The sequence below is a fragment of the Centruroides sculpturatus genome, unplaced genomic scaffold (assembly GCF_000671375.1).
Source record: "Centruroides sculpturatus isolate CEXI.00-Female unplaced genomic scaffold, Cexi_2.0 scaffold381, whole genome shotgun sequence".
Lineage (NCBI taxonomy): Eukaryota > Metazoa > Arthropoda > Arachnida > Scorpiones > Buthidae > Centruroides > Centruroides sculpturatus.
The window spans coordinates 415,672-435,748 of record NW_019384670.1 but is presented as its reverse complement, the minus strand read 5'-3'; the positions used below and the strand labels follow the sequence as shown (position 1 = coordinate 435,748).

Here is a 20,077-nt window from a genome sequence, read left to right as displayed (position 1 = left end):
TTTTTTATTGTTTGCCTTTTAGTAATTTACAATTTATCTAATTTAAAAATGTGATAAAAATTTCCAAAAAAGTTTTAATTATGTTTGACATTATTTATTATTTCATATAATTTTATTTATTTCAAAAGTTTAGGATCTTTTCAGGAGTTTTGACTGTCTTTTCAGAATCTTTAAAAAGTTTAATCTGGCAATGAGCATATTATATGAATGAACTCAGTGTTCTTTTATTGTACATTTATTTAAGTTGTATAATAAAATAAATATGCACAACTAATGAGGATCAAGAAAGTAATGGTGAAATTAATGATACAACAGCTCCTATTCAAAAGATGCTTTTCTTGCTGTTGACTATATCAGTTTATTCAAACTTAAGAAATTTCTGAATACACTTATACTTACATTGATAAATTAATCCAAAAAATTGTCAATATAATACAAATTTTGGTTTTGTCAATACAAAATCAAAGAAAATACTGTATTCCAATATTTTAAATTGATTTTTAAAATAACTTTTTGTACCTTTTTGTACTCTTTCTTTTTACACATATCTGATGATTACTTTGGCATTTTTTTTTGCAATTCTTTAAATAACATATAATAATAAATTTATTTGAAAACAATAGCAATCTTATTTGTAATGAGATATTACCATATCTATAGATCAGTATGCCCTGAAGCCATTCTAAGTTTGTCATAAGGTGAATAAAACAGCAACAAGTTTTTAATTTTGTGAAAATAATAATAAAAAATTTAATTCTACATCTTATTAACTATATTTCAGAAGTTTTGTTCTATAGTCATAGAAAAAGTATTAGAGAAAGCAATGTGATTGACCTGTTGGTCAGTGTGGTAATTAAAGTGTGCTGCAAAATTTTGCATGTTCGTTTAAGGGTGCTGTAAGTCTTAAAAGGTTGGGAACCATTGTTAGCAAGTGAAAATATCTTACAAGTTAAAATTTCATAGTTCTTGTTAAGGCCAATTATTGGTTAACATCAACCTTTACAGGCAGTTTTGCAGAAATTGATGTTAATGAGAATTTACTAATCTGATTTATGTAGTATAGCTTATCTAATTATAAGCTTGTTTTGATGCTAATATGGATTACTATATATACAGTATATATATAGTATCAAAAATAATTATTATTAGATCTCATTGTAAGATGACTTTTACAAACTTTATTTTAAATTTTCCATCTTCATAGTGATGTGACTTATGATTTTGGCTTAGTTCCATTGAAAAGTTCATGAAAAATTTTATGTAGGACTTTTTGAGGGACTGAATACAATGAAGACATCTACACAAAACGTTCAAATTTAATCTTTCTGTATATACCACCATCAGTCTTTACATTGTAAAGACTGATGGTGGTATATACAGAAAGATTATGGTGGTATGTTAGTAGTATCAATGTAAATACAGTTTAACCTGCTTATAACGTCATCCATGGGACCGGCAATTTTTTGACGTTATAACCGAGTGTCATTATCTGCGAGGTCATAATTTCAGTCCCATAAAAGTATCAAGCCTATTTAAGAATCTATTATAAAATTCATCTAATTTTTAATAGGTTCTAGGTTAAATTAATGTATATCAATTAAAAAGAAACAATAAAAATATTCACTTAAAAAAGTCAGTTATTTTAGATTGTAGGCATTTTTCACCTAAAAATTGTTTATCAATGTCATTTTCTAAGTCGTAGATTTTGTTCATTATTTCCGATGAAGTTTTACGAGACCTGTAGAATTTGCTAAACCAAAGTCTCTGCATAATCTTTTTTCTTCCACTTTCAACTGCTTTAATTATTTCTACTTTGCAGTCTAATGTTAACGCTTTCCTTTTTAAGCTAGCCATTTTACCTGATTTGATTCTAAACTACAACACGAGTATGAGAGCTATGCAGACTAACCCACTGTCATGTCGTTTAAAGGGGTGGTGCATCTCACCCCATTGAATCAGGTGGTGACAGTACCACCCACAATCGTTCTAGGAAGCAGACTCTGACCCTAGGACTGAACACAGTATTTTCTTTGATAAATAAAATTTATAATTTAATTTCGTAAATTTAAAAGTGCTTCAAATATGACATTAAAATAGGGTTTCATGTCGTTACAAGTGGGTTTTTTAACATTATCTAGTATAGTAAAATCGTGGGACCGATAAAAATTTGACATTATATTAGGGTTGTCGTTACATCCGATGTTGTTATAATCGGGTTAAACTGTAGTTATGTAGTAACTATTTACATTGATTGCAATTACTCATGCGGTAATATTGATATTACACTGATCCTTCGTGTTGGTAAATAATTGGGACTGAGTAATCCTTCGTGAACATCAAATTCTCAAACTTTGAATCCCATTTTTGATGTTAAATTTGTAATTTGCTGCAAGACTTTATGCATTATTGCTGTTTTCAAAACTTTTTAGAAAAATGAATAGTTTAATTAAATAAATATACTGTGTAGTGAGTGTGCTGTCATTTTATTTAAGCCAAACAAAAATGAATAAACAAAACAGTAATATAACTTATGACAGAACCATACAAATGAGTGAGTGCAGTGATCTCTTAGCATTACACCTTCTCAAACATCCAGTTTGTTTAGGTGCTAACTCCAGTATACAGTAGTAAGTAATCTCCCATTTTCCAAATGGTCAGAATCTTTCACAAAAGTTGAAATTTTGTTGCATATGTTTCTGATTATGAATGATTGAATTCCCAAACACTGATATCCACAAACATCAAGAATGTAATGTATATTACTGCTGCCCATATTGCTTTGTGGATTAAATCTGTGCAACAATGACATATCCCAATAATTGCCTTTCTGTTTGGCAGAGCTATATTATTCATCATGGCAGCACCCAGGAGTAAAGATGTTTCCAAAGATTTCCTGAAAAAAATCAGCAAAATAATTCAATAAAGCAAAACAGAAATGTTAATGGTTGGACTAGAAATATAACAAAAGAACTTAGAATAACTGGAAATGGAAAGACTGTGCCAGAAAAAAGTACATAACATAGAACAATGTTGCAAATTCTCTGAATCAGCATGCTCCTTCAAAACCATAGGTTCTGCTGAAAATAAAACATGTTTATTGAATTTTATGCTATGGAAAATTATTCTGTTCAAAATTCATTTCTTTCTGGTTTGATTGAAAAAAGTGAAAGGAGAAGAGTTTATAAAAAAAATGACTGCAATATTGCTGACAAGACAAGGTGATGATAAAACTACAGATACTCTGTTATGGTCGGAGATAAATGAATTCCTGTGTGATAAACGGCCTTAGGACTGTGTTTTCCATATCAATGAGAAGGATAAGAACTGCTAGAGGAGAACACTTTGTGCAATCTGACCACTCAGAGAAGTCAGAAAAAAAATCCAAACTAGGAACTTATGAGGATGGCACATTCAAACAGACCAAACAAGATATCTGCTGATAGCAAAGATGTCATAAGGGAACATATCAAGTCCTTCCCAAAAACATCAGTCATATTATTCTTGTTCTCAAAACACAGAGTTTACATATCCTCAGTATCATCCATATATGGCTCTTGTGCCAAAAAACAAAAACCAACCAACCAACCATCCATAGAAAAAATGTAAGAGCCCTAAAGGAATCAGTTCACTGCTAAAGGCCTTACTCCTCTAAAACTTATATATCAAGATAAAATAAAGTATTATATTTTATCAAGATAGTTTTAATCCTGAATTCAGTATTTCCTTTAAGCTGTTCTTGTCCAACACTTGCAAGAAATGTGATGAATACACGTGAAAAAGTCCACAGGAGAGGATACAAGAGTTATACCTTTGCAAAGTTGATGCTGCAAAACAGCAGCTAAAAAAAAAAAAGAAAGAAATTTTTTGCTAACTGTTGACTTACAGCAAGCTTTGCCTATTCCTATCTTATCAACTGAATGCATATTTTATTTGATGCAATTATGGACTTATAATTTTGGTATTTAAGTCCTGCATGAAAACAATGATGTTGTGATGGACTTTCTGTAATATGCATTTATAAAGAAGAAAATAAGGTATTGTAGTTGCATTTTGTATTTCAGAATGGATTTATCATTAAAATATTAAATGTTTATTATTATTTTGATTTGTATACCATTATTTTCTTACTGCATTGCAATTAGAATTTTTTTCAAGACTCAAGGATTAATAAAAAATGAGAAAAACCCAACAATGTTATAATTTTTTTAATTATATTACAAAATGGTTACATTTCCTTTTACTTAAATATCTCATTTTATTTAATAATTGAAATATGCTATTATTGCTCTCAGCCTCTCAATTTTATTATTGTCTTTTATTTTATTGAATTTTGTTTCAGGATAATTTGCACCAAGTAATATCACAATTTTATTTTTATTCTTAATAATATATAAGTGATATAATATTTTATTTTATTAATATTTTTAAAATTATAATTATTAAATTTTTGTTAACAATAATATTATTATTTAAAATAATTTACATTTAAACTACAAAAGTTTTAAGTAAATTAAACTTTTTTTTTTTTATATTAGACTGATGGAAATGCAAGCTTTCTTCGTGCTGCCAGAGCAGGAAATTTGGAAAAAGTATTGGAATACTTGAAAGGCAGTATTGATATTAATACTAGTAATGCAGTAAGTATTTTAAATAATATTTTTAATTAATATAGTGTGTGCAAATTTTGATGTACAATAAAGCTGCTAACCAGCATTAATTTTTAATAATATTATAATAATAATAATCAGAGCTGTCAAGAGCTTGTATGGGGCCTGGGGTAGAATGGATGCCCTTTACTTTTTAGCAGGCCTTTTTAGTTTTTTCTTTTTTGTTGAACAAATGAAATATGTAGAATGTTTATTAGTAAAAAGCAGTCTTAACAATTTTATTTTTTGTTAGTAAAAATAACATTAATTTTATAGGAGTAGAAACAACTATGGACACTAAATTTTTTGCAGATCTGAGTAAGGTCCACAACTCCATCTCTTGACAGCCCTGATAATAATAATAATAATAATTAAAGCAAATATTATGGGTAAAATTATTATTTAAAACATTTTTAACATTTATAGTTATTATAGTTAGTACATGTATTAGAATGATTAAGAAATCTACAGATTAAAAAAGTTTTATACTGTATTTTTATGTATATAACTTATAGCAGTGTAATCCTGCAGAAAATTGCTAGAACAAAGATAAAATCTTTTCATAACCTGCCCCAACATACACTATATAGCTAGTCCTATAGTACTAGCTATATGGTGTATGTTGCTTCATAGCTACACCATATAGCTAGTCCTATAGGACTAGCTATATGGTGTATGTTGCTTCATAGACATGAGTTTGTGATTACAATTTAAAATTGTCAGTAAAAGAAAGAAAAATTATTTTATATAATAATAATATTCTCTTTTATGATTAAAAATATTTTATATGTAAGACTTTTATAAACTACTGTATATCTTTGATATGAACATTATAAAAATATAATTTGAAAAATTGTGTGAGATATATGAAAGAGTTTTTGTTAGCATACTAAGGTAAACACCCAGCAAACACAGAGTAGATGTTAGAAAATTAATTCATTTAATTGTGATATAACTTTGTACAGATTCAATAAAGGATGCTAACTCTAGGATGGTTACTCTGGTAGTAATCCTAAACCTGATTGTTGGTGAAACAATTACAGGATTAAAAATGGTCACAACACACGAAACTATGATAACTGACTATATATATAATCGAGACGGGTTGATAATAATAATAAGCGCAGAGCCCAAATGGTTAGGAGTTGAAATTTGTACACAGTTAGGGTACATTACGAGAATGCACAGTAAGAAGGGATTTTTCGAAATTCCTCTCCACGGGGGAGAGGGACAGGATTAAGGCTTAACACTTTTATCAACAATGAAAGTGTTAAGTAACAATGAAAGTGTTAAGTAACAATGGAATTATTAAGAGAAAGCGATGTGCAAGACACAGATGCAGTTCTTTTCATTTTTGCAGGAAATCGAACATATTTTTAGACCCATCTAAAAATTCTCTAATTAGTCCGGAAACAGGGGGACATAATTCTTGCATTCTGTGAAAACGGGTAAGGTTGACTATAACGTAATAATTTTAATCTTTGCTATTGTTACTTTTGCCCGAGCAATGCTGGGCCTACCTGCTAGTTATCCAATACAATAAACAAGAATAATTACTACAATGATAATTTTCCTAAAACTAACTCTTAATACTAAACTACACTAATATGGAAAATTGAAGATGGGCAAGAAGAAGTTATGTTGATGAATAGGACAGAACAAAGATTACTTGCGTCTTGTGAATGTCATTTAGCCCTCATTGTGAGGGCCATGTGGAACTTCTTACAGCAAATTAATGTTTCCTTTTTCTCCTCAGTTCTTGAGGTCACTTATTCAAACCTCACAACTGGTCAAGTTGATACTGAATTTAACACTCACTAACTTCAGTGCAGGAATTTCAAAGGTTCCTTCAAAGTTAAGATGTGAAATCTTAATTTTGAAGGAATCTTTGAAATCATGTATTCAGGAACCAGACAAAATTTCACACACCTGTCCTCAGTTCATCCTTTCTCTTTGAGTACCAGCTCAAAAGTGACCCTTCTTTCCCATGTATGCTTTTAGGTAACCTTGTACTCATTATACTGGTTATTCCAGGAAGTGGCTCTCACTGCCAAGAAGGAAGAATTAAGAAGATTAAAAAGATCTAGAAGGTAAAAAGAAGAAAGAAACAGGGGGAAAATGTAGGAAGAACAAAAAGACAAAAACAGACATATGGTGTACAGCCATATTAAAAATAAAATGTTATGTGAAAATTTTCAGTAAAATTGTTAGAATAAAGTTTTAAAAATTAATGCTGCGTCAGTAAAGAAATATTACTAATACAGAAATGAATAAAAAGTTGACTGTTTTTAATAGTTTTTCTTTTAATATTATTAATATGAAATATTAAATCACAATAATTATGATTAAGTTTTATAAAATGTTTCAGCTTATTCTATCATTAATTGTGAGGTGCTCTATATAAATAAAATATATTGAATTTAGATGTTGCTACTCTTATTATTTAATTTACAATCTTTAAATATGTAGTGATTCTGTCTTAATAAACTAAATATTACAGTGGAATTATTTTATTACCAATAACAATAACTGTGTAATATTTACATTAAGCAAATTCTAAATCTCAAATGAAACTTAATAAAAACTACTGATTGCAGATGGCTTGTACAAAATAAAATATAAATGTAGAGAAATTGATATATTAAAGTATTAAAATTGCATATGGAGTATAATCAATTGTGGCTGTTTATAGCCATTTTATAAATATGTGTAATGAATGTTCAGAAATGATTTACAATAGTAGTTTTTTGTACTCTATTTATGTAACATAGTTCAACACATTAGAGATCTCAATATATTCTCACCAACATCAATACACCATTGCCATCTCTCTGGCAATTTCATAATGGTATTTCAGAATCATTCTTTGCAAGTAATGCGGCACCAGTTATGGACAGCTGCCTGCAGTTCTCGTTATTTGCGAATTTTCAATCTTACAGGAAGGTTGAAAATTCACAAATAATCAGATGGAGCAAGGTCTGGTGAATATGTTAAGTGAGGCACAACATTGAACCTTAGTGATACCAACTTTGTGGTCATATTGTTGATGGTTTGGGGTCTTGCATTGTTATATTGGAGCAAAACTCCTGATGACTACATCCCCTTTTATCATTGCTGAATCCTGCATCTAAGCACCATAAGTGTCTTGCAGTACATCTTATTGTTGATGATTGTTCCTTGCAGAAGCCAGTCCATTAGTAATGTGCCTGAAGTGTTCCAAAAGAATATGATGATCTGCTTTCCTGCAAATGGAGAAGTGTAAAATTTCCTGGGCCAGGGACTTCCTGGATGTTTCCATTGCATGGATTGGAATTTCTTTTCTGATGTGTGGCAGTGACATCATGACTATCATCAGTTACCAGCTTGGAATCCCATGGAACTCAATGTGTGCACATATTTTTCATATTCAAATCATCATGAATGATGATGTGCAGGGTTGTGTGCCCAAGGCTTGTCTCATTCTCCAATTTATAGTGATGGAATGATTAATTGGAATTGGAAAAATTAGACATTTTATGGGAATCAGAATTGGAATTGAGCAAATTTCATCATGATTTTTGGTTCTTAAAACATTTCTTCTACTTTTAATAAGAAAATTAATTATTTGTTGCAATTGTTAAAGATTAAAATTTTTTAAAATTATGTTATTAACAATTATGTATTAGTTTATTGGAAACTTTCAGGTTGATAAAGTAGAGATTATATGACACCTCATACATGAGGTGATGTTTGTCATGGCAGACTTTTCTTTCGTCTAGTCAGAGTGATGAAAGATTGCACTTGGTCAGTACTAATTGTTCCCATTTTAGGAGGAATATTACAGTTGCCATCTGGCCTGCATTTATAACGATATGCAAACACATGCTAGTTTGCATATCAGGGAGTGCATACAGTGATGCCAGACTCTGCTACTGTGCACCAAATTTAATTTTTTACTCTTTTGGTAAAAAAAATATATTCCACTTTTTAAAATAAACTTCAACATGAAAAATTTATGAATTTCTTTTAGCTTTGTTTTGTTTAACCATTCTGATATACTACTCCACACTTAAATGGCAAATATTGTCTCCTCCTCATTTTATTTGATTTGCAAATCAGTTAGAACTTTTTTTTTTGTTAATAAATTCAATTTTATTTAACTTTATTTAGTAAATTAATTCAAAGTACTGTATTATATTTTAGAGATTTTGATTGTCTGTTAAGCCTTACTCCCTAAATTATACAACTTTGGTCTTGACCCTGAAATTTGTTAATATGAATTTTCAATAAAGTGAACTAACTACTGTTCTCCTAGTGATTCATATTAGCATGAGTTGACTGTATTACTATCATTATCAGACTTTAGAGATCTGTAAAAGTTTGCATTTTCTGGACTCAGAAACCTGCACATGAATAGTAGATCCTTTTGGCACTTTTTGTTAGAAGCAGCCTACTGTATGCACATGGCAGATTCTGGTGGCTATTAAAGCAATTTACAATTTCATTGTGTGCATGACTTCTCATTGATGGCAGTAAGTAAAATGCATCTCATGCATCATGAAAGCATCTTATTCTAGTGAGAGTAGGGTCATTGGACATATTCTCAACCCATATCACCAAGGTAATTTTCAGANTTATATTTTAGAGATTTTGATTGTCTGTTAAGCCTTACTTCCTAAATTACACAACTTTGGTCTTGACCCTGAAATTTGTTAATATGAATTTTCAATAAAGTGAACTAACTACTGTTCTCCTAGTGATTCATATTAAGTTTTGACTGTATTGTTTTGACTGTATTACTTTCATTATCAGACTTTAGAGTTGACTGTATTACTTTCATTATCAGACTTTAGAGATCTGTAAAAGTCTGCATTTTCTGGACTCAGAAACCTGCACATGGATAATAGATCCTCTTCGCACTTTTTGTTAGAATCAGCCTACTATATGCACATGGCAGATTGATGTTCTGGTGGCTATTAAAGCAATTTACAACTTCATTGTAAATTGATGGCAGTAAGTAAAATGCATCTGATGGAAATTATCATGGAAGCATCTTATTCTAGTGAGAGTAGGGTCATTGGACATATTCTCAACCCACATCAACAAGGTAATTTTCAGATGCTTTAGCCTCAGAAAAATTTTTCTAAAATATGCAGTCCTTTATGTCATCCTTCTTTGCATGCTCCATGCTGCAAAATTCACAGCATGGAGCATGCAACATTTTTCCACTTATCTTATTCAGTAGATTTATAATTGATTTAATTTGCCCACTGTATGACAAATATTCATTTCCTGACTTCCTCTACATTTTTGATTTTTTATAATTTTAATTTGAGGGTTGATGATGTCTTCTCTTTCCTAAATTTTGCATTCGTAGCTTCGAAGATGTGAGAGTGAATGCCAGCTTGTCTTCCATTTTCTATACACATGCAACATTTTTTCATGCAGTTGATAAGTTGGAAGCATTTTCCACAGAAACCAGTTGGATTTTTTAAATAATAAATGTACTATTCTCTGTATCATTTTGAAGTGTACAATTTATTATAAAAATCTCAATTTGGCTATAAGGGTTTTCAATTAAATCACATATTTATGTTAAGTAATGATAGCTGTTAAAAAATATGCAAGAACTTTGTGTTCAACCTAATTCAATCTTTACATATGAGTGATGGCATCTGAGAAGTTTGTGTGGAAGCAATGAAGTCTAAGAGAAATGTTATATAATGCTGACAATCAAGATGAAAAAAGAATTTATCAAAAATCACAAAAATAGTATACATGTGGAAGCCAATGTTTAAAATGCTGCAGTTGATGGTTTGCAACCAGTGAATGCAATTTTCATTTTATTATACAGTATTTATGTACAGAATGGTTATAATTAAACTGACCCTATTCAGACCCCTCTAGAGCCTATTCTGCTTATCAGATTTTGATGAAATTTGATATATACATTATATAGACCTCGGGGAAGAGATTTCTACAATAAAAAAATAGTTCAAAATTTGATCAGCAAGTAAAAATATGGTGCATAAAGAAGGATGAAAACAAGTTAGAAACATTAAACTTTATTCAATCAGAGAATGTGTTTAACATGTGCTCCATTGACATTAATTATGTGTTCAAAGCACATACAACATGTTCAATGGTAGCAATGGTAGCATGTTGCAGAAATTCCAGAATTTCTGCAACATGGTATTTAATGCTGGCTTTCAATTCAGACAGAGTCTTAGTCCCTCATTCATAAAAATGATCTTTTAGGAATCCCCAACCAGGCACCAGTTGAGCACTTGTTGAAGAATATTGTGAATTGGAGGCTCTGTCAACCACAGCAAAGTGACTACTTTGACAATTTTTTTCTGCTTTTTTCCTGGCAACACAGCCAAGTCGCCAGTCTCTTCAAATTTCACAATCCTGTTTTTCAAATCATTCTTTGACATGGGCCCTTTTCACAATCCTTTTAAACATCAATATTCTTGCAGTGCAGCTGAGCTATTGCTACCATTCTGATAAAACAGTTTTACTAGCAAAGCTCTGTCTTTCTTCTGTAAGGACATGATTAAAAATAACACAAAGGCATGCAGAATGATTTTTCAGGCTTTGAATGTCCTTTTTAGTAGGTCTATCTACTTTGCAAGGATTTCTTGAAAAGTGCTATCTGGCAGTGATTTTTTNAAATGTCGATTTAGAATCAATACTCACATACGATGATTCTTGCCTTGTAACTGTGAAAACCTATAATTATTGGATGGTTTCCCATTTCCTCTTGCTCTTCCCTATTAGTATTGCTTTGTAATTAATGCAGTTTATAATAAATCAAAGAATAGCGTAGAACATTATAGATTTTTAGGGTTGCTCGTTTTCTCAACTAGTAATCCAAAGATAGCTGTCGATAGCAAAGTTTCTGTTCCGTAGAGTGTAATTGTAAAGTCGATTGAAATAGAATTTAAATTAAGAGAGAATTTCCAATGAATGTAATCACCTTTCTTAGTTGCCTAATGAGTTGTTCCTTAATGGTCTATTTTCGTTTGGGATTCAAAATAACTTGGTTTTATTTGAAAGAACTAAAAAAAAGTATATTCTTCTCGTTCTACTACACAACTAATCTAAATTGTCATTAATTTTATTTCGTCTGAATTTACTAAAGGTCACTAAAATTGCTTGCAAATAAAAATAGTAAAAAATAAAGTTTTAAATGGGTAACGTGATAATCGTCGTTGAATTCATTGGAACCACACCAATAAATATAATATAATGATAAATATATAATTTTTAATTTAATTTAATTCAATATTTTAAAAATCATTGAAAATTATAATAATAAATCTTTATTTCTATTTTTCACATAATGACACAAAAAAAATAAATTTTCACATTATTTACAATCAGATTTGGCTCAAATTTTTGTTTGTGAAAATTGTTTATTGAAAAATTTTAATTACCATTCTCACGACAGTGAGAATGAATTAATATTTAAATTTTGTAGAACAAACTTTCATCTTTATAACTCTATCATAACACGAGATAACACTGCAAACTAAAGCATTATTTTATACGATTATGTAAAATCACAACTTACAATCTTCTATTTTATCTTGATTTATTCTTATAAACCTCGGATTTGAAGTAAGAGTCGATGTTTCAACACGATTTGTAAACGTCAAAGTTCATTATGCAGATCAACTGCTAGATCAGGATATTTCGTACTAAATGTTACATTACAACGGAATCGTCGACTATCAGAGGAAATAGGGATGAGGTAAATTAAACCTTAAATCACAATTTCCAACCAGACAACTGCCATGATTAAATGATGATGATGGTCATCATCTAGGAAGTATATTTAATGTTACACAGAAATTATCTTGATAAATTATTTAGAACATTTTATTTTATAATTAACTCCTTTTTGGTGAAATTTTATTTCATGTTGTGAGAAACTGTGGGCCAAGGATTAATCCCTCTTGACCACTTACTCAGTAACAGTCTGCAAGGACCGCTTACGTTGTCGTTCCGGGTGGCTTTTTATTGAGTGGTGAGGGAAGTGAGCTAGCCAGCAGGCGTCCTTTCAGAGACAGGAGACAGGTTTAACAAAATAACAAAGCATTTATTATACAGCTAACACTAAAATACAGGAGGCTGCACAAAGTTAAATGCGGTTAACATAAGATTATAACTATGTCTATTTTATGACAACTATGCCTACTTCCGTTTCGAGAGAGAGTTTGCAGTCTGCTGAAAAATTACCTCTAAAGTTGGAGGAGTCCTATATGCGGTGATGAAAGTTCTTTATGGAAGTGTTGGGCGTTGTCTTCTACCATTGCGGGAGATGAGGAATCACTATGACCAAATATAACTTCCATGTGTGAATCCTCGAGCTTCCCATGGCTCGCATCTTTTATATCATTGTCGTGGGAAATCTAACACATGATCAACTTTTGTTGATGATAACGATGCATTCTTGACAGCTATGTGTCAACTTTCCCACTGATTTGTTATTACAATTGGTGACCTCTGATCCAATTTCTATCTCTCTGTTTTTTCTAATGAAGATGTTACAATTTTTTTCCCAACAACTATGTAAAATTCGCGGATTTCACAATGTTCTGTTCTAGCAAATTTATTATTTGAAATATGTAAAACTTCAGATACATTTAATAAAACATTGTAAGCAAATCTTTTATGTACAAAAGGTTGAAATGAATATGAGTCCTGAGATAATTTCCTGTGGAGTTATATCAGAATATTATAGAAATATCATTCATTGTGAAAAAACACTTCACAAGACAATTATTTATTGAAAAACCTTTATTTATATCCAAAATGTGCACTTTACATTGATTTCAAAAATACATGCACTAAATATTTAAAAATACAAATTGAACTCAAATATACCAGGCTTAATGATGATAACTTGATTCTAAACTGAACAGATTTAAACCTTCTGGTTTGGTTATTCTATATAATAAGGATTACAATGACAAATAGTAAAACATACACAATATATCAGACATCTAGGATAAGGATCTTATTTGATTTATATTAACATTAAAGATAAAAATTATAACTATGAAGGTTCGGTTTCCTTTATTAATTAATGTATGTTTTACTTTATTCCTTCTCAGATATGTAAAATACATAAAGACAATTGGACATCAGATCTATTGTCTATAAATGTTTGACCTCAATTTTTAGGTTGGAGATTTTTCATATTGTACTCAAGAATGGTATGGGAACATATTCTTATTGTTTTAAAAAACACTATGATTTAATCTAAGAACTTTTAAAAACCATTATACTAGATATATTAGAACATTTGCTTTGAGAAGCTTTATCAGTCAATTAGGATTGAACCAGAATTTTTCTTCAAACTGATTATTTTCAAGAATGCATCTATCTAACTTCTCAGAGCTCTTTTAAACATAATACTTCATAAAGCTTATTTTAAGTTTTACAAAATCTTTTATATGCAGGAAGTCATTCTGATGAGATCCCTAGTTGGCAAATTGACAAAATCATAGTTAAGATGTAAAAGAAGGCCTTCAAGCCATAGCCCCCTGCGTTCAGCAATTATAACTTGCAGCACTCTGTATACAGTATACCCCGAGACTCCTATACCATTGAGTAAATTTTAATTTTTTTTCTTCATAGTATTCTTTATTTCCTTCACATAATAATTTTTCAGTTTCAATTTTTTTTCATATATTACACTCAAAACAATTTTATTTTATGAAAATGTTCCTTTTGTCCCCAGTTCTCAGTTTCCAAGGCCATCCCACAATCTCTTACTTTAAAGAAGCTCTACTGTAGGCAATCACAAAGCCGTATAGACGATAGATGAATGAGATCATAGTATTACATACACCACATTATATATTTGTTTAGATAGTTAGGTTTTCTCCTTGTTTGCTATGATCTATATTAACTAATAGTTTGGATAAGCATTTTTTTCTGTTTCCTCTATTTCTAGTTCATTTGTCGTATTCTTTTCTGCTGTATCATCACTTCAAACTTTGATTTGGATTTATAGTTAAATGAGCAATTATTTACTGTGACATCTTCAGAATACCAGGCTGCAATTTNTCCCCAGTTCTCAGTTTCCAAGGCCATCCCACAACCTCTTTAAAGAAGCTCTACTTTTAGCAATCACAAAGCCATATAGAAGATAGGTGAATGAGATCATAGTATTACATACACCACATTATATATTTGTTTAGATAGTTAGGTTTTCTCCTTGTTTGCTGTGGTCTATATTCACTAATAGTTTGGATAAGCATTTTTTCTGTTTCCTTTATTTCTAGTTCATTTGTTATATTCTTTTCTGCTGTATCTGGTTGTTGGCTTGTTATGGTTCCATATTAGTAGTATGGTTCATGACTTCAAACTTTGATTTGGATTTATAGTTAAATGAACATTTATTTACTGTGACATCGTCACAATACCAGGCTGCAATTTTTAATCATATTCTTAATTTATTTAATTTAAAATATATATGTTTTCCATCTCAAATTAGTAGTGTCTTGCCCCTGTACATCATACTTTTCCTGATAAATTATGCTGGTCATTTATGTAACTGCATTCAGAGGAAAGTTTTTGAATTGAATTCACATAACTTCTGGTCTAGACCGGAAATTTGTATATAGTTAATTGGGGCCTCCTGCCCCTAAGCTTTCTATATCTAGTCTTGACTTTCATCTATCTAATGCTGTTCTTGAGATTAAGAAAGACAGACAGAAGGACAACAGTGGGAATTTTTTCCACTTTCCCATCACTTTCTAACTGCACTGTATATGATCTTGGTCTATTCCCTACATTAACAATGTTTCTCTTTCTGTTGTTAATTTTCTGTTAATTTCTATATATAAACAACATTTATTTTTACTGATTTTAAGTTAACAGTACTTCTATCAAAACAGTACTTTTTCTGATTGTCTTGATTTTAGTTTCTGTTAAATCTCCTTGTTTTCTTTATTTAGAAAAATCGTTTTTTATTTGGTAACAAACTATGAATTTGTCTCCTAAGTATTAATTTTGCTGGGCATCCAATATCTGAGGCTATTGGTGTATTTTTAGTACTCTAGTAGTGTCAATTCTGTCATCACAGACTGCTTTTTGCACATCTTCATGGTTATATACATCTTTCTATCATCCCATTGTATTGTGGATACAGTGGCCTAGAGGTTTGGTGTTCAAAGCTTTATTCTTGGACAAATTTTTAATTTTGGAAGAAACAAACTGTATTCCATTATCAGAATAGACCAGTAATGGAATACCATGTCTAGCAAATGTTGACTTGAGTACCTGAATAATTGCTTCTGTGGTGATACATTTTAACAGAGCAATTTTAACATATTTTGAATAATAATCAGTAATAACTAAGTAATATTTTTCATCAATATACATAAGTTCAATACCCAATACATACTATGGACCTTCTGTTATGTCTTGAGGTATCATTGGCTGTTTTTGATTTATTCTCTGGAATCTTTCTGATGTTTCATAACTAGAAACTAGATTTTTCAATATTTTTTGTTATTCCTGGTCAGTATAAAGAGCTTCTTACTTTCAATTTACACTTCTCCATTCATGATTGGTTGAAATAAATGCACTCCAACATTTCTGATTTCAAAGTTGCTAGAACTACTAGAACTTTGTTTTTGAAGAACAAGCCATTTGCCTCAAACAGGCTCTCTTTAAAAATAAGATATTGTTCTACTAGTTCTGAAACTAAATTTCTCTACTCTGGCCAACTGGTTCTAACCAAGTAAAGACTTCTCAAAAGCTAGAACTTTCTTATAACCAACAAGATATTACCTTCCTTACTTTTCCCAGCAAATTATTTTATTATAACAAACATTTTTGGCCACATTTAGGGGTTTGCATCACATTTTCAAACAATAAACAAAATATTTCAAATTATAACTTTTTATCATTTAGAATGATGATTTAAATTGCAACATTTTATTTTTAAACTGACATCTTTTAAAAATTAAAATGCAATCAAGGAAATAAAATATCTAACAACATAAAATTGTATATAGAATTCAAAAATAATAATTTAAAACAATACAAGGAAATATATGAAGGAGAGGCTTGAATCCACATATTTTGCATGGTAAGCAGAGGTAGCAGGTTCAAGCCCCACTCCGGGCTAGTTCTTTTCTTCCAGATGGTTCTAAATTATTTAATAAATTATTATAATTATTAATTTAAATAAGAGATGGTGTTTAATGTATACCTCTAGTACCAAATTACAGTAGATCCCCCTATAAGACTGTAGATACGTTCCGTTCTTTATGAATCAATTTTGTAGGAATCATAGTTTACGGACTACGGCTGTTTGAAAGGTTTTCTTTCATAAAATTAATCGATTCTAGACTAATTCGACTCAACATTTCCAAAATACGTATATTTTTTTGAAAATAATCCGTATAAACTACGTTATAAACAAAAAATTGTAGGATTGCTTACCGAGTGTGTACCGTTCGACTACGCCCGTTGCTAAAGCTTGGTTTCGTCGCGGAACAGCGCATCAAATTGCGGCCGCGATTTCTGATATTATTTTTCTGCGAAAACTTCGTTGACCTTTGGAGACATCATTAATATAAATAATTTTTATGGCCGTTAAATAAGAAATGTTTCTTTCACAAGAAATGTATAAAATTACAGTACTAAACAGACGATAGGTCGCCTAACTCGCCGTAGCGTGACGCTAGACGGCGAAAAATATATATTTAATTATAATAAAGTTACAATAAATTAAGTTAATATATAATTATATATACAGTACCTAATTTATATATAATTAATATATAATTATATGTACAGTACCTAATTTATATATAATTATATGAACAGACGATACTAAACTCAATTTATCCGCCTAAACGTCCGTAGCGTGGCGCTACGGACGGCGGGAAAGTAGTTCAGCTGCCCGATGACGTTTTACATATTATAGGAGATAGGAGTTATTTTTACCGTTGTTTACGGATACTACCACAATTTTTATAGGAATCATAACTATAGGAAACGGTTTTATAGGGGGATCTACTGTATATAGTTTCTAATTATTAATTATAGCATATTAATAGCCCGATTACTTAAGGCGATTATTTGGTTGAGGATATTGCCCTCCACAGTGTGAGCATTCTCTGTATGACCAATTATCTTGTTTTTACATAATTTGTTTATTCATCTCTTGGTTTTCAGTATTATGGACTTATAACAATATTATATGTCCTTGTGTTCTCTTTCCACTTTATTGTTTTCTGACCCTTTGTCTCTTTGATGACTGCTCTTTATCTTTTGAGTATATATTTTTGTGGGTAATATCATAAATGGTACAATTGTCTTTAAATTTTTTAACTGTTTAGTTGCTAGGTTGGCATTCTTGTACATGTTGACACATGCATTAGTGTTTGGCTCCTCTGTGAAGATAGTCTATCTTTTAGATTTTTATTTGACAAACCACTAATTATTTGGTCCTTGATTAAACTATTTGTTAATTTACCAAATCCACAGGGCCAACTCAGTTTCTTGAAAGTGATGAACAAAACTGGAACTATGATTATGAAAATCTCAACACTGTTCTTGCATTTCCAACAAACATATTTATTAAGAACACAAACATTTTTGGCATATTTCATAACCCTGCATCAGGTTTCAAATTTAGTTTTAATTTGATAATGTTTGAATTTGAATGTTACTCAATAAGTAATACTATTTAACTTTTAAGTTGTAGAACATTCTATATTCCTTGTGCATAAAAACGTAATTTAAAAACGTTAAATTTTTAATTACAAACTTGTAAAGTACTAAATTATTTTTCCGACTTTTCCAATGATTATCGACACGACTGTGTGCCAGAAATAGCTGTTCCCTAACGGGTACCTTACGTGGATTCGCGTTAGTGTGCCAGGCCTGGACTTTTAGCATGCACCGAAATTAAATAATGACAGTTTGTCAATAACAAATCAAATATTTAATTAATTTTTAGTAATAAACTATATACAAAGTTTAGTAAAATCAAACAACAATTTATTCAATGAAAATCAATAAGAACTAACTCGACAAAACTCAATCAATCTAGTTTTTAACTTGAATTCGACAAAATTCAAAGACTTAACTTATATACAATAATTCTTATGAATTAAAGATCCTAATCGTCACCTCAATATACTAGGAACCTATTTCCTCAACTCTCAAGACTCTCTATTCGTCGATCCACAAATCGAATAACTTCAAAATTGCCTTGGAACTATTTCTATCCTATCGGACACCTCTCTCGTTCACTGCTACGAAGCTCACCAAGCTTGTTGCTAACTGGAGTTCACCTCGTTCATCTTCACTTGACGTTCAGTCTTTATACTGTGAGGTGACGTCACAATTCTGACTGCGATCACTCCCCTCATTTACATACTTATTCACTAACAATAAATTTTTTCTATTTGTCTTGCAGCCTATTTTTCCGACAATACTCGCTAACCTTTTACATTATTCTTTTTTACGATTTTAGGGATGTTTTATTCTTTTAAGGTTTAGCAAATTCCTGTTGTGCTTGTGGGGTCTTCTTCTCCCCCATTTTTCTCGGTGCGGACTTACTTTTTTTTGCTCGGGAACACAAGTGTATGTGAGTTTTTTCTACGGCGCTTTTCTCTCGTTGGTGAGTTGGTTTCTCTTCTATTTTTAAGTTTCTAAGGTGAATGGTGAGGAAACCTTCGTCCTAACAAAACATAAGCTCCAAACAAAAATATAATAAAAAGCATAAGTAAATAAAAATAATGCTCAGACTTGGTTCCTTACAAACTCACAAGAAATATGAATGTTCTATATGTTAAAAAATTGAATAACGTCATTTATCGAGTAATATTTCAATTTCAAACATTATTAGAGCTAAATTGGAAATGTGATACCAAATGAAATATACCAAAAATATTTTTGTTTATAATAAATGTGTTTGCAGGAAATACAAGAATGGTGTTGAGATTTTCATGTCAGTTTTTGAAGTCAGTGAGGAAAGAATTAAAGATTTCTCTTTCTTTCCATATGTGCAAAAAGAATGTGTCTTTTGTCGCTTTCATATGTTTTAAGTATACTAATTTTCAAAGATTGTTAAAATAGTAATATATACTTTACGTTCATTTTTAGACAAAGTGAATGTGTTAAATTTTCTATTGCTTCCTCATCAAGCACTTGTAACAAAGTGGCAACTTTTACTTTGTCATTGTTCTTGTTCAATCCTATGTCAGTCATGAAAAGTTCAAAATGCTGTTTCCATGCCTTCCAATTTTCAGAAATGTTCCCTTCGAACAATATCAATTTTGGCAGTTTTAGTTCCCATTGTTGTTATCTGTTTTGTTCCTACCTGACTTACAGTACATTTTTCCTGTTTTATTTTTTGACAGTCCTTTTTTTCACTTCAGCTCTGTTGACTGGACCATATTATATTCATCAGT

The 20,077-nt window shown here is 30.5% G+C and overlaps 1 protein-coding gene across 1 annotated transcript in view; it reads left to right on the top strand.

Moving 5' to 3' along the window:
* Positions 1-20,077, top strand: part of LOC111626691 (ankyrin-3-like) — a 173,100-nt gene that overhangs the window by 58,711 nt on the left and 94,312 nt on the right. Inside the window, exon 2 of the mRNA XM_023370173.1 lies at positions 4,536-4,637. Within this exon, the coding sequence (XP_023225941.1) occupies positions 4,536-4,637 (102 nt within the window). The remainder of the gene's footprint in view (positions 1-4,535; positions 4,638-20,077) is intronic.